This window comes from Pempheris klunzingeri, chromosome 16 (assembly GCF_042242105.1).
Source record: "Pempheris klunzingeri isolate RE-2024b chromosome 16, fPemKlu1.hap1, whole genome shotgun sequence".
NCBI lineage: Eukaryota > Metazoa > Chordata > Actinopteri > Acropomatiformes > Pempheridae > Pempheris > Pempheris klunzingeri.
The window spans coordinates 5,294,262-5,310,597 of NC_092027.1; the positions used below are offsets into that span (position 1 = coordinate 5,294,262).

Sequence of the window (16,336 nt, forward strand, 5' to 3'; positions counted from 1 at the left end):
TCCTCAGTTTGCAAAAGTACTACAACAGTTCTAAATTTATTTGCAGTTTTATCTTGAGCACAAAAAGACAATCCCCCTCAAGCCCTTTTTTCAGGCCTGAACAGATCTTCAGTATTCAGACCTTCAGCTGTAACTCATCGTTCCTTGCTTACCTGACATATTGCTTTGGCTTGGACCAGGAGTACGGCTGTTGGGGCACATCCAGGAACCCCCCACAGTAGCCCTCCTTCTTCAGTGGCAGGCGGTTTGAGGGGTGCTCGTCCAGACAGAGCTCCCCTGGATTCAGCTCCTCGCCTCCAGGCTCCACCTTCAGGCTGACTGTGGGGTTGTGGTCCTGGCTGGTTTTCCGGGCCTTCATGGGGATTCCCTCACCGAGGTCAGCCACGCCATCTGTGGTTAAGGCGTTGATGGCTGCCAGGATGGCCGAGTTGGTGTACTGGTTGGTGTTTGGCAGCCAGGTCTCCTCTGTGACACTGAGGCGAGGGGACGTCTGCGGGGACAGTCCAGGGGAGTGGTTGGGCGTGTATGGGTAGTGCTTGTGCGATGCCCTGCTGCCGTTGAAGCTGTACTTCCTCTTTGCACCGCACGGGGAGTTCGGCCTGGAGCCACGCTGACCCATCCAGCTGTCATCTGTCACGCTTGTGCGAGGGGAGGTCGGGGAGGTTGAGGGGGAGTGGCGAGGAGAGCCACCAGATGTGCAGCCATCACCTGGCAGGGCCAGGGTGGAGCCCTTGGGGGACACCGAGGGCGACTGCCAGGGGGAGTTCTGGGGCGAGTTGTCGTAGTTGTAGGAGAAGCCTGATTCGTAAGAGGAGGCGTCGGAGTGGCAGCTGCGAGAGGAGATGCTGCTGGCTGGACTCAGGCAGCTGGGGTCGCGGTAACCATCTGCACTAGGGAGGGTCAGCGTCACTATGGAGTTGACTCTCTTGGCAACAGGAAGGCTGCTCTCCTCCACCTCATCCTCAGGAAACTGACCGTAGGCTGTTATTTCGATACGAGGGCTCTCCAAGGTCGGGGCTCCATTTGGGCGGACGTTTGAGGATGAATAGTAGCCGGTCGCTCTCATGTCATCGTGGGTGTCATAGGTGTGAGGCTCCGTGACAGAGACAGATATAGTGGGGCTGGACTGGAGGCTGTGATACTGGGAGGGAAGACAGGGGTTGCCCAGTGGGAGGGAAAGGCTGACATTTGGCGTGTAGCCATATGCATCTGCAAAGCAAACAGATTGAGTTTGTTACCATGATAATCAAACACACATTCACTGGCTCCATTACTGAGAGGTAGACAGCTGCCAAGTCTTATGAGAGCTGTTTCAGAGGTGTTGCCTATAATGGCAAAAGAACAGCTCGCCTACCAGATTTGGACCTGGCTATTTCCCGATGCAGAGGGTGTGCAAGTTAAAACTTTTCGCCTCCTCTGATGGGGATCCCCAAACACACTGAGGGGAGCGACACAAAACGCCTCTGAATGGCTCAAATTATACAAAGCAAAGGTGGGAAATACGAATAAAGGAGCCAAAAATAACTCCAGTCTAAAAATAACAAAAAAGGATAAACCAGGTGGGTTTTTTCCACTCCTCCCTGCCAGATTTATGTCACCTAATGCACACGCTGCGGCCCATAAACTGTAACATTTTAAAAAAACACACACTGATGCTTTTGTTGGCCAGTTTCATGTTCAAACAGCCATCGAAAATAAACACAGGAGGGACATGAGTCGTTTCTTTGCATGCTGTAAAGGTGCACGCTGTACCCTGCCTGGGGAAGCTCATGGTCTCGTGCCAACGCTCCCACTGGGTCATATGAAACTTTGCCTGTCTGTGGCGGCGGATGAGGTCACAACCAGGGGCAGAGGAGGGGGAACATGGGAACGGGAGTTGTGGTTACATGGTGCATGAGGCTGGGTGAATGTGACCACAGTGGAGCGCATTGATACGGATGGAGGCGGCTGCTGCAGACAGACAGATGCAGTCAGACAGCCTGCAGTCACCACAGCTCCTGTCTGCTGTAAATTAAAGAGAATTAGGGGCCCCACCATAAAGACTATGACATCAGTGCAGCACCATATGACTCCTTGTAATAAAAGAAAATTATGCTTAGATGTAATGCTGTTTGTGGTGTGTGACACAGTAGCACTGAAATGTTTATTTTCTATAATTAGACAGCTCAGACTTAGCTGACATCCTAACAGGTAGCCTGAGGGGCTCAGCCATCACATGGCTGCAGCTGAATCACACACGATGTTACCTATAATGCCATATCAGGCTTTAGCTCAGGTTCAATTCTGACTATTTTGGGAGCACTTTTTAGTCATGAGTGTCTCACAAGAGCAGGACCACGCCTACCATGCCCAAATCAGCAGGGAGGGGCCACACTGAACGTCTGCACCACTGCTTTAAAACTGTTTCTAACTGCGATGCACTCGGGCTGAATGAAGACATCCAGCTGGGAGAAAGTACAGTCAAGACCCCAATTCAAGACCGCATCAGTGTTTACTGTATCCGGATGCGAGGCGTCAAAACAATGCCGAAAAGTTCACCAAATCCCACATGAACAGCTTTACTGCGCCGGGATAACAAGAGAGAAAGTCCACAGTGGTAAATAAAAGTCAAACTCACCCTCTTCAGCAGATTTCATTTTCTTCTTTGCGCAGAGATCCAACGTCTGAGATCAAACTCTGAGTGCAGCTGCAGATGGGAGCGATTCCGTATCCATATAGCGGAGTTTATATAGTCCCCAGCTGTTGCTCAGGATCCTCTCTCGCTGTGTCACCGCAAACAAACAACGAGAATGAGAAGCAACAGAGTAAAAAAGAAAAAAAAAAAAAAAGAAAAAGGTTTAGTTAACAGCTGCTTCTACTTTAAAAGAGAGAAAAGTCGGATCCAAAATGGAAGAATCTAAGAGTGATGCGCCAAAATATTAAAACATGTGGAAGAAGATCATGGTTGGGGTGGATGTGGTCTCTTAGAAAAGCTATTTTCGTCGCTGGGTTGAGATATCTGCCTCTGTGTCAGGGGATCCTGGCTCTGCTGGGTCGCTGTGACGCACTGCTCCTGCGCTCAGAGGACCTCTGCGCTTTTAAACTCGGGGATCACCTCGGCGGCGGCGCAACGCCCCTCCGCGCTCTGACGCATCTACGCGTCCGACCACCAGATGGGTCCAGTGGAGATCCTCTCTCACACCGGGGTTTCCAGAGGCATAAGAGGCCAATTAGCGAAGCTGGCAGGCACCGCTGAAGGCTCCGAGATGAATAAAAGAAGCCTCGCCACTGGAGAGCCAAGTGAAAACGTCCAGTGATTGGGAAGAAGTATCCCAAACAGCGCCTGCAAGAGCAAATCCAGCAGAATATGAGCCAGGGGGAAGAACTTTCTGAATGTAAACAGTGGAATAACTAGAGTTCAAATGACACAGCACAGAAAAAAACACTCTGATTTGTTGGGTGACTGATGTTAAAAGAAATCTTGTAGCTCAAACTATGTCCCCATGATCCATGACTGACTTAATGAGTATGAACAGCATCAATCTGCAGTTTCCACCCACATTATCTACAGTATCTGTTCCCCTTGGCATTATTTACAAAGGAGCCATCAACGTGCTGCTGCAAGACACTGCACATGGAACCTCCTAAATCAAGATTTATGTGCAGACTAATCCTCAGGAGCGTTTTACATTAAACTGCTGCCATTTTTACCCTGAAAGAGCCATTCATCAACTGGCTGCAGCAGACGGATGCTCGGTTAAAGGCTGCGGGGTTTTCAGATTGCAGCTGGAGCAGCAGCAGCAGCAGGTACGAGGACAGGTGAGCTGGGCCAAACGTGCCACAACATAGAGCCCAAGTGCTGCTTCAGGAGACACATATGAAACAAAACTTCCTTTGGATGTTGTGTGGGCGTTTCGTGGGGTTTTGAAGTTATTGCAAAGGCAAATAATTGCTTTTCCACTTCCTCCTGACAGACTGCACGTCTGCGGGGCACAAAACACATAATTATCCGTACTTGCATAGAAGTACTATATAAAAATCAAGTCTTATACCCAGTCATTTGACACGCTGAGCTGAGATTCTTCATAGACTTTTTCATAGGCCGCTCTCTGTGGTTGGTGTATACATATTCAGCCTCTCTCTCCTCAGTGCACTCAGTCCCATGCAGGCTGGGTTGTTGCTATCTTTGGCAGGTCTGGACCTTTCAGCAGCTGGCAGCGGGCCCGTAGTTTCTGTGATGACAATAGTCACATGGTGGCTCTCTGAGAGTCTGTCTATCCCTGGAGGTGGGAAGCTACATTAGTGCACTACAGCTTCCTATCAGTTGGCCCCGTTTGGTGTGACCCTCAGCGGTGGCGGACTGCAGTGTCAAGTCAAGGTGTGTCTACATTTAAAGGTCAAAACTCTGTGTTGTCTAATAACCTAGCAAAGTATTTTGCCTCTTGTGAGGTCATTTTATGGTGTGCATCCATAATCAGATTCTCTTATGTGTCATTTCCAACACTCAGTGTGACTAGTTTGGCAGCTATTTGGTCATAAAACAAAGTTTTGGACAAATTAAAAAAAAAAAACTTGACCTGATGATGGTGCAAGATGAATCATAAGAGGTTCGACAAAGTTCCTAATAATTCCTCCATCAGACGGCATGAACGTGCGCACCAACTGTCATGACAATGCATCAAAACATTTCATTGCAAAACCACAATATTAGTCAGTAGGATTCATCCTCAGGTGTTGAGATGTTTCAGTCTTGAACCAAAGAGGTGGACTGACTGACCAACCAACAGACATTCCTAAAGCCACATGGCTAGTGCCTAAAAAGCCATACATTAAATTAGGGAACAATAATCATAATGATTTTAAAATGGGCCAAGCAATCTATTCCTAAAGACTGTGCATGTACTGAGTCACCCACTTTATTGGATAAAAGCTGCTGTCTAGACTTGTTTAATTGTTTTAAGTTTCTAACCTAAAGGCACCCTGGATGTCTCTGACTGGATAATACTGTGGAAAGTTAACCTGCAAAAGACAGAGAAACATAGGAGTGAATTTTGATCCATCTATCCGAGATCTCAGATTTTAGTTTTGGCTGTAGAGCAGCTCTTTCAAAAATCAGCTCTTAATCCACATTTGCCTCCATTGTGCAACAATGTGGCATGCATGCCCCACATCCAAATATTCCCTCCTCACCCATTGAGATCTCGTCTTGGCAGAGCTCCCTCTCCAACGGAGTATCTGAGGGAGTGACGGCACTTGTGAAACCCTAGCTGTCTGTTTCATCATGGGGACGTGGCTCGGTGGCTCTCCAGCCAATTAAAGAGCCCCGCTCGTTTCTTTGACCTCATGGAAATCTCTCATGAGGTTGGGGGCCTAACTGGGGCAAAAAGGGGACGGGGCCACACCACAGTTGTGTGTAATTGAAACATGTGCTGCAGTAAACACTTCCACCCGTCTGCAGTTAATAAATAGCTCTGCTGCTGATTGACTCGTGGACTCTTCTACGTCAGGGTGGTGCCGGGGCTGGTAGTTTTTCCAGTCAGGTCTGGTGCTGGTTAGTGGACACCTTGGTAACAGGCCACTACAGACCGGATGGATCCAGCGCCACAACTGAAAGAAGAGCACAGACGATAATCAGAAACAACACCAACGTCCTGCGATGATAATTTAGACAAGGCAGAGCGAACAGAGGACTCACAGTGACTCACCCTGAATTCATTTCATACTAGAGTCGTTTCTAAGTCTCATGGGACAGGTCTGAATCAAGTCTCAGGTCAGTTGAGACAAGTCCACATCAAGTCTCCAGACTTGTAAAAACAAGACTCAAGTTTCTGTGCGTGAGCGCAAAGTCCAATCAAAGTCATGGATCACAAGCTTCATAAGCAAACTGCAGGTCGAGCCTCTGAACGCTATTAAATTGACTCGACATTTGAACATTTTCCTTTCAGTACTTTCAAAGTTCCTGTTCTTACATAACTGTCTGAGACTTTCTAATATATCTACGCTAATATGTGCCAAGCCCTGCTTGTTGCTGTCAAAACTTGAGGCTTAAATGATTTCTCAAGTTAAGTCTTTAGGGAATTAAGTGTCACAGCAATCCAGTCCAGTTTGTCAGACAGGAAAAGTTTGCAGCGGTGGAGCATTCAGCAGCTAAACAGCCAAATATTCACCTCAGGGGCTGGTGGTGAGGAAAGCAGAGCTAAAAGAGAGTGAACATTGGACTTTCTATATCAACTCAAAAACTGATCATAGGTCAATCAAATCAGTTGCATGTTTAAAGGTTGAAGAGCTGTTTCAGTGACCTTTATTGTTGAAAGCTCTAAGTTTGTTTGTGTGCTTGGTTAAAGCTGTAAACACACCCAACTGTGATGTCACAGTGTGCTGACACTCCCTCGAGTACAGGTCTACATCACTGAAGCACCATGAATCAACCATTGGAGGACCGCAAAAAAAAAAAGGTTTTCAGCTGTTCAGCTCAAAGACTGACTTTCACATACAGTTTGAGGTTTAAAGGCAGTGAAGCACAGGGCAACTGTTGGGCAACTTGGATGTTCAGCAATGAATTGGCTCGGAGTTGTCCCTTTAATCCCGCAGGAGCAAGTGAACAGACCGCTTGACTTCTTTGCTTGTCATTATTGCCAAAGTGCACCTATTTAACTACGAGATTTAAGATGGTTTATATGTGAAAATATGTTTTTTCCATTACAAGGTTGCATTATAAGCAGGTTTCAATCCCTAAAGTCAACAGTGAGACCTTCATACTGTGCCAATGTGTGACCTTCACTGTGAGCTCAGAGTGCAGCTTAGAGAAGACAACACAAAGCAACATACAGTACAAAGCATTCTTTATGGTGCAATCTTTTTGGCTAATGAGTGACACAATCACATTGCTAATTTAATCAGGCTGTAGATCATCTTGTGTCCGGGAAACATTTAAACGTCTCACTGTGATCCTGACTACGTTTCCTGAGGTTTTGCTGGGTGCATCATTATTTCAAGACTCTGGGAGGGCTAAAGTATGGGGGGCTGGGGGTGGTCTCACTGTCACAAACCCACACATTTTTGTCATCTGCCATTCCCTATGTGGCCACTGCCAGACTTTGTGAACACCCTGCCCGGTATGACGTGGTTTGGCCACAGCGAGGTGGAAAAGACCTCAACTCGCTTTTCTTTCCACAGTTCTAACCCTCAAAATCCAGTGCCTGGCTTTATTTGCGTCTGAACAAAAACACGAAGGAACATTGGACACTGTTGTAATTATTCATAAACTAAGAAACAACCAGCCCAAAATGCTGGATTTCCCACTGCTGAATCACCTGTTTGTTTTGGAAAAATGAATTGGAAGGAAACTGAAAAAAAAAACTTATTACTGTACTTCTTTGTGTTTCTGAGCCTGCTTGCACACCCCTCTGACCATATGTGCACTCATAAGTGCTATTTTATAAAGTGTTTCTTGATGTAGAATAATAAAACCTTATAAATACTCCCTATGACCACAAGTTGAGTTCAGACTGTGACCAGAAAACTGGCTTCAGGGGACATTAAGTAATCTGCAACCTCTACTGGCAAGCAAAAAAAAATTGTAAAAACTTCAAAGGGTCTTTGGCACTGAAAAGCCTGAAAAGACACAAAAGATGAAAAGAAAGGTAGTTAGAGCTGAGCGCGGACTAAAATGTGTGGTGAGGACGTAACATTTCACCATGTAAAATTACCACATGAGTAAAGCTGCTGTTGTCACTTTTTGAAAATGAAATGTTGAGTTTGGGAAGCCAGAACTCTCACCACCTGATGATGCATTTGTTGTCTCACTGTTATTGCTCAACCCTGTATTTATATAACGATTAGTCTGAGCTACTGTGAGGGGAATATCTTTATTTATATCTTTTTGTACCTTCAAAAATGCTTGTGTTTTGTTTTGAGGCAGGTCGGATATTTTGGTGTTGTTCAAGGAGTGGTGACCCCCTCACCCCCTCTCACCACGCCACTCCCTCCCACCCTCGCCGCTCTTTCTTACAGTCAGACTTCCTGTCTCCCATCAATGTTCTCCTTTTTTCTCGGCCGCTGTGATGGAATCCCCTGCTCTGTTTCCTGTTGTGAAGGACCGTTGCCTGGTTACAGCCGAGGGAGGAGTTTTCATAGCCGAGGGAGCGTCTGCAAAAGGCCGGGAGGTTCATTTTCTCTCCCTAACGGTCCCAAAGCTGGCGTGACGCTCAAGCACAACACTGAGCAACAGCTCCCCGAGGCACACAGCACTTTACTATCTCTCAACTGTTGGTCATGGCTGCACAGGCTCCACGTGCCCAAGGTCGTTTACATAAATCAAGAATGGAGCTAGTGTAACTACAGGGAAGTGTGGTTACCATAGACCAGTTCGTTGCTGTGGTACACACTGAGGGGGCAGTCTGTCGACATGAGGAAGTTTGTATCTACACGATTCTGCTCCAAAAGAAAAAAAAAAAACATCCTTACAAGCATCTTTACTCAACAAGCCCAATATGTGTAAAGATAACTGTGGATTTACATTTTTCAACATGTCTTCTCTCTGGTAAAATGTGAAAGGATTTGTTGTAAAGACAAAAAGAAGTACATGAACGGAGTCATAAAATTAGTGCCCAAAGCAGCGTCCCACAGACAATCACCCTGAGGGGGTGAGGGAACAATGCCATCATAAGAACAATCTTCAGAAAGGGTGATGCTGATCAGTACAAACAAGAATTTGCTCGAATAAATAAACAATAAGGGCCTAAATTTTCTTAAGTAATTGTAAGTGTGCTTTCTTATGCACAAACATTTAACAGTGTAAACAAGGTCAAACATCTTAGAATGTTAACTGTTTGCAAGCGAGGCGTAGTATGAGCACTGATGAAGAGTGAGAGCCAGACACAGCTGAAATCAGCTGAAGTGTAGTTACTGGAAGCATCTAAAGCTTTACGCCCTGTTGGCAGTTAACAGTTGTTTATGTAAATACTGAAAATAGCTGAAGAAAAAAACATGCAAACTGTCAGCTGAAGAGTAAGAGATGAAAGCAGCTGAAATCAAACCTACAGTTGAAATGCCAGTCGATGAGTTAGCACTGAAAGCAACTGGAGTGTAATCTAAAAAGTGAAAGGTGTGAGAGAAAGTGTTTGAAGTGTAAATTGACCAAGTAACGTTAATAAAGCTAAAATATCTTAAAACATTAACTGCTTACATGTGAGATGTTGTCTGGGAGGTAAAATCAAAGCTGTGGCACTAAAAGTTTCAGCTGAAGCACTGAAAGGATTCAAAGCGGCTGAAATCAGCTGAAGTGTTATTATTATTATTATTAAAAGCTTCATAAAACTAAATCTAATATTACGTTTTAGTCTTGTAGGCGGCTGAACTGCAGGTTTGTCTCCAAGTACTGAAACCATGTGAACTGTCAGAGGAGCGTTGTGTTTCCACCACGAGAGACAAAGTGTTGCCATTCAGTCATTTTCAATAGAAGCCACATGAAGCTAAACACTGATGCACCACAAATGAAGCTGAGCCGCTCCAATGACACACTGAAGCATCAACCATTTTTCATGTCTGTGATGTGTGTTATTCAGCTGGCTGACATGATGCTAGCTAACGTTAGCTTCTGTGTATTGCTACTAAATCATAATCACCAGCTATCAAAGATAACTGTAAATTAACAGCTGCACAGTGCAATAAGCACGTCAACGAGCACTTGAGCAACACTTCAACGGCAGCTCGCCGTCAGCTTCGTCGCTCGCAGTGTGAACGCAGCACAGGAGCGAAAAGCTTGAAATGAACAGTTAAAAGCAAATGAAACTCCTGTTGAAGTGCCACAGATAATTAAGGTATTTGCAGTTAGTAGTAATAGTAGTAGAAGTATCAGCAGTGAGAGCAGGTGTTAGATGAGAGAAGTAGGAAATGTAAAAATTATTGTCATCATTATTATATAAGTATGAGGTGATCTGTTAAGACTAAATACAGTTAAAATGTCACTTATTTGTTAATTTTTATATTTCAGTTTCATTTTATCATCATCACTTTACAGTTTGGTTACGTTTAGGCACCTACACTACTTGTTTAGGTTTACGAAAAGATCCTAGTTTGAGTTAAAATGACTGAAATATAAATATAAAAGGCAGGTTACATTAAAAACAAAATATACTCTTTCCAACACACACCTGGGAGTAAACAGCCACATTGGTGATACTTGAAGTGTGAGCGCTGTTAGCAGCTGAAGCGTCAGTCGGTGTGTAAGCAGTGAAAACCATCAGCTGAAGTATCTCAACTGTCGTCGTAAAAGAAAACAACATTTGAAAAGTCGTCTGGAGAACTGGAGCTGATTTTGTGACTGTAATGAATTTTGTAGATGTGTAAATAATTGAATGTTGGAAATGTTTTCCCAGCTGGACCCCTGGAATGAGGAATAGACTCATCCTCCTGAAGCCATCTCGACTCTTCTCCCCCATCGAGCCAGTCAGGGAATATCATTAGCAGTAACTTTATCTGTGCTGGTTGTTGTTTCTTAATTCAAACAGGGTGCTGTGGAATCTCATAACAAGCCCAGTCAGATGGAATATGGCTACAGAAGCCATTTAGCTGCTTAGTAACAAGATAGCATAATGGCATAATGGCAGGTCTCCCTCCAGCATATAAAAAACAGCAAAAATGTGAAAAAAAGTGCACTAACTTGACAAATGTTCCACGCATCTAAAAGTTCTGCTGCGTAAGTGTTTTGTATCCCACTTATGGGTTGGATAAAATCCAGTTTAGAGAAGAAGTGTTTTTCAAAGATGCCTCATCCTGGACGGCTTCAAATTAAGTTATGGAGTCTTTTTTTTTTTTATGACGGATGACAATTTGTTGTACAAGAGATGAAACATTAGATTATTAACTTCCATTCTGACGATGTTAACAGCTCTGCAGCGAACAGGTCCACAGATGTTGGTTTTGCGTTCTCATCTGTGTCGGTTTTACATAAAGTTTGCGCTCAATGTATGTGAACACATTTGACTGTCAAAGTGCTGCAGGGACTGACAAAAGAAAACTACTGGTTAGATATAAGAGCCTTGTGTCTTTCATAACTCTTGCTAAGAAACACAGACATGAACTTTTCACAGTGAAACAGACAGTCAGATGTTAGATCACATTTAAATAATGATACATCCAAATCTCCAATACCTTAAATGCTTCTCAAATTAGGTGACTGTGATTGAGGTGATCACGTTTTGACCTGCTTCAGGAGATAAATCTTCTTTTAAATCACTTCTTTAAACCTATTTTTACACACTTGCGATGTGAGGTTTGACGTGATGTCTTTTTTACTCAGTATTGGTTTCCATCTTTTTATTTTCTCTTGTTTTATTATTGCTCTTATTCTTTTATTCGTGTGTATCAATATTTACATTTTTTCCAATTCTCTGCTGCTTGTTGTTTCCTTTTTGTTTTAAATTCATCTTAATCCTCTGCTGTTATTTTAATCCCAGAGTATTCTGCATTGTTTTGTTCGTCAAAGCACTTTGTAAACTCAGTTTTTAAAGGTGCTATACAAATAAAACTGGCCATGAAACTCGTCAGTTATTACAATCTAGTATTCTTGAGGCCCTACTCCACGTGCTAAAAGCATATATCTGTGTCTGAATCAAGAAATACTGTAAATATTGATTAACAGTTGATGGAACTGCATCATACTGAGAGTTATGATCTATATGGTCAGTATTTATTTTTTGTTGTAGGATATTAATGCTTTGTTTGTTTGTTTTCTCTGGTTCTGAAGAACAGTGTGTTTTCTGTGACCACATTTTTCATTTTCAAAGAGCTCCTTAATGTTTCCTGGACTTACAAACTGCCCGAGCACTTAGCCTCTTCATCCTTCTCTTTAGAAAGACGATGACTTAGAATAGATCTGCTCTGTTTTTTCCTGCCTCACTCAGGAACAAATGGTGTGCCTTAAGATGGACTTCAACTACAACTTTAAAAGCAAAATCTGGAGTGTCCCCACTACATACATATTTACCTTTTTACACCTGTGAGAATGTCTAATGCAGATGTCCCTTGTGTTGAAGTCAATCAGACGTTGGTGCTAAACTATGAAATAAACTCCATGAAGAGCTCAAATTTGACAAATCTGTTCTACATGTTAAATGGACTATTCCAGAGAGGCTTTTAATGAAATGTCTTCTTATTTATCTCCTCCTGAAAGTTTTGTCTTATGTTAAAGTCCACTGATCTCAACATTACCTTGTTTCGCCAAGACACCATAAATGAATTCACATAAAATCTACGTGAAAAGAGGATCATTCCAACAAAGACAAACTGTTTTCTGTTAGTACAATAAATCATTAGTCACATGAACATTATCCGGTCCATCAAAGCTCCTCATGCAGCACATTAACTGCAGCTGGTTTGGAAAACACACCACAATGATGTTCCATAGACGTAAATACTGCAGGAACAGTTAAATACAACCTATAGTGCAGCACTTGTTTCCCTGCTGTGGATGCGCAGCTACAAAGTGAAAACAAGGAGATGAAAGAGAACATTTCTTAACATGTTAAAGCCATCGGACCATCACATTCATCGCTGGGTCACAAAGTACTTCCTCCTCTGCGGGGAGAAATTGATAACACATTGTCTGCTGCTCAATGGCTGCCTTTGATTACATGGTAGAACATATCTTTTTTTCACCGTGTACATTAAACACTCCTCTACGGTGTTCGCATTGAAAAGCACAATCTGTAATTACTACATGGTTGGGCTTGTTTAAAGACTGCTCTCTAGCTAAGGATCTCTTTACATACATAAGGATTCAGTATTTTAAGATCCCCCTGACAGCTTCCAGGACACTGAAACTCTGCTTTGAATAACAGCAGCATAATAATAATATCTTTTCTTTTCATGTCAGAAATATAAAGATCCCTTCCAGACATGCTTTAATATATAAAATTCTGTGTTGTGTTTGATGTGTTTTTTTCCCCACAAAGAGTTTGAAAACCCACTTAAAACTCCTTAAACCTACATTTACTCCTTGTCCCTCATTGAAAGATCTGTAATCTATGAATATGCAAATATTTTCCATTTCAAAAGTGTAACTTCTGGACTAAAGTGTCTCCCTACCTCACTGAAAAGTCAATTCTCAGTTGCATACTGGTCCCTGATTGGCTTCCAAACTTGTGATGTCACAAAATCCACCTTGCACGTCCACATCTGAAACTCAGGTGAACACAGTTAAACTTTTCTCCATCAGGAAACGTTATGTTTTGCTTTGCTGCAAATTAAAATGCTGCAAAAAATAAAAAATAAAAGGCATTAAATTGCATTAAAGAAGCTGTTGGTTCAGAGCAGTGGGGACATGAGTCACAAGGCTTTAAGTTTGATAATGTGAATTTGTTAAAACACAACATTGCATCATGGGAAACAATTCTAAAATCACATTCACTTATTAGTCCGTCAACAATACAGGTGGATTTGTAATTTGAGCAGAGCAGCAGTATTTTCATGAGTTAAACTTTATCTGTAAAGGTTAATGACAGTGTTCATTTTACTGTAATGCTCCTTCACCTTCACTTTGTGTCACAGCCTCCACAGTCGAGGGTTTAGCCTCTCGCTCCATCTAGTGGCCACATCATGAATAAAGCCACCTTGAAATACAGAATAGGGAACATTTTGGCATCTGTTGTTTCTTTTTATTAATCATTAGTTAATAACAATGTTATAAATAACATACATACTGTTAGAAATCGCAGTGTAGGACATGGAAAGCAAGTTCACGAGAAACAAAAACTAAAACATCACAGACACAGATCGAAACAAAGATCGACAGAAAACACAGGAATCAACATTTGGAATTACTCTTTGTTCGAATGTAAATCAGAAATTTTAATCTTAAATGCAATTTGCATCAAAGTGTCGCAGTCACACCAACTCTTTTCCAAAACATCTACCTACAGCCACCGTTTCTCTTTTTTCTTACAGTGTAGCTACATTTTACAGTGCGGTTGCCTCGATTTCAACAAAATAATAAAACAATGTTTAGGAATGATCAACCTGAGTTTAACTCAATTATGATTCAGAAAATAAATGACAACCTGACTAATAAACATAGCTAAACTACATCCTGTTAGCTGAACTGTACATTTAAGAGATCAGTTTAACTTCCTTCTATCCACTGTGCTCAACACTTGCAGTACACAGAGAGAATGATAAAACTCATTCCTCCTTAAAAAGAGCTGAATGTCACCGTCTGCTACAGGACACAGTCACATACATTAGAGGCCCGGGGGAGTCATACTGTCAATAAAGGCCTAAAAATACGCAGCCGACAGTGTATCAGAGTCCTTCATTGTGACTTTTAAAGTAGTTTTACCACCAGAAAAATGTTTTCTGAGAGAAGCAGCAGGATAAGAGCTGCAGAGGTAACAAAATCAAACGCTAACTAAATCCTCTGACTGATTGTTTAACATCCAGCGATGTGAGATGCAGCTTCAGTAAATGAAAATACATCATAATGAGGCACAAATCGGCCACCGACAGACATCGTAAAATGTATAATTATGTAGGATAATCAAGGCCAAATATGCCGGCGCTACAACATTGAACGTAGCTATGGAGTGCTGGTTTTATACTACGGAGATAATGGCCTGATGATGTCATTCACCGTCTTCGAAGTATAAACGACGTAAAGCAGCAAATGCACAGAAACTCAGTTTGAAGCTCAGGCGCAGAGTCCAGCATTTTCTTTGTGAATGTCGCCGTAAATGTTCCCATTTTTGTAATGCACATTTGTACAAGAGCTCAACGCAGCGAGGTTTACATGGACAGCAGAAGTAGACGAAGCTGCATGTCAAAGGCTTAATTTACAATAACGTAGGAAAACATTAAAATAAATGATCTTTTCTTTATCCCTTGAAGTAACTCAACACAGTTCACAGATGCAGGCCATCAACTGTAATCAATATCTAGAATAAAAAATAACACTTAAAAAAACCTCTAAACTCCACATATAAAAATTTAAACACTGAAAGAAACGCATCAGAAATGTATAAAATGACACTTGTAGCTGATTTGTTTGCAATGCTTTAAAACAAAAGAAGGCAGATTGACCCTTTTTACAACAAAATGGGGTCGAGTGTCTCAGGCCTTCCACTGTAAGTGCAGTCACTCACACCGCTTCACTCCTTGTGTGTGTGTGAGACTTAATCCCTCCTTTTATAGTCTCTTTTTTTATGTGCTCCGTATTTTTCAAGTTATCCCAAGTCTCAGTGACATAATCCAAATGACTAATATTTAATTTTTCTCCATTTTGCGATTGTTCCAGTAGTTCTTTGACCTCCACAGGTCACCTGTCCGTCACCGGAGGTCAGTGAGTAAAAAAAAAAAAAAACATAGTGCTGAAAATAGAAAGCTCAGAGAAGAACAAAAATACAAAATAAACACAAGTAATCCAAGTTTGGCTCACGAGGATAGTTTGGAGTAGCTCGGTGGGGAAAACTTGCGCTTCAGGTATTTGATTATGTAGAGAGGAAGACAGCTGACCAGCGTGATGGCGGACACCTTCCACAGGAAAGGCCAAGTGGTGATGAACGATAAATCTGGGAGAGAAGAAGAAAAACGGCTTAGCTACACACGTCTTGGCGCCGAGCCGGGACTGAACAGGAGCATGGGCATTCATTCAAGTGATGCAGGAGGCAACATCACTTCGTCACAAGAGGTAGTGAACGACAGTTGAGATGCAGTTTAGAAAAATCAGATGCTGCTCTTGCTGCGATCAATCCAATCACGACATGTCATGTATTTGTCACAGCACTGAGATGGAAACGAGGTGGAATGAACGGCATGACACAAATGACACGAGGTAATGAAACACTTCCAGTGCATATGTAAAAAAAAAAAAAGTGATGACACGGTGAAACATGAGTGGGACACTCAGAAACAACGAAAGCATGAGGACTGAGGAGATGACTTTACAGGCTGCACACCTACCAAGGAAAGCTCCAAAGGACACCCTGCCTATGCCTGTTGCCAACATAAAGAAGCAAAGAAAACCGGGCGGAAACAGAGTGAGTGCAGTACAAAGGTTAGCAGTGCAGAGAGAAACAGAAGGGGGCAGACGGTGCTTTCCATTATGCTAGCGGGTGTCTCATCGCGTCCTCTCTCCGAAATCACCCCCCCTCCGCCATCATGTTGGATCTTCCCGTCCCTAAATGCCCCTCGCAGAGATGAGGAGGCTTCTGTGGGAACTTAGAGCGACTTCTCACACATCGCACGAATGTGAGGAAGAGACGTGAGGTGTGGAAGCGAGGAGACACATTAGCATCATGAAACGCACCCAGAGGGAGAATTCAGGGGGGGGGGGGCAATAAAGCTGTCCACCAAATACTAAACA

At 42.9% G+C, this 16,336-nt stretch overlaps 2 protein-coding genes across 3 annotated transcripts in view; both read right to left on the bottom strand.

Annotated features, from left to right (window-relative positions):
• Positions 1–1,771, bottom strand: part of nfatc1 (nuclear factor of activated T cells 1) — a 38,004-nt gene extending 36,233 nt beyond the window's left edge. The window contains exons 1-2 of the mRNA XM_070846842.1: positions 1,753–1,771; positions 153–1,209 (exon numbers count right to left, since the gene is read on the bottom strand). Coding sequence (XP_070702943.1) covers positions 153–1,209; positions 1,753–1,771 — 1,076 coding nt within the window. The remainder of the gene's footprint in view (positions 1–152; positions 1,210–1,752) is intronic.
• Positions 1,772–13,635: 11,864 nt separating this feature from the next.
• atp9b (ATPase phospholipid transporting 9B) overlaps positions 13,636–16,336 on the bottom strand; it is a 39,529-nt gene continuing 36,828 nt past the window's right edge. For both annotated transcript variants that reach the window (XM_070846207.1, XM_070846208.1), the window contains one exon: positions 13,636–15,542. In XM_070846207.1, the coding sequence (XP_070702308.1) occupies positions 15,406–15,542 (137 nt within the window). In that variant the 3' untranslated portion in view covers positions 13,636–15,405. The remainder of the gene's footprint in view (positions 15,543–16,336) is intronic.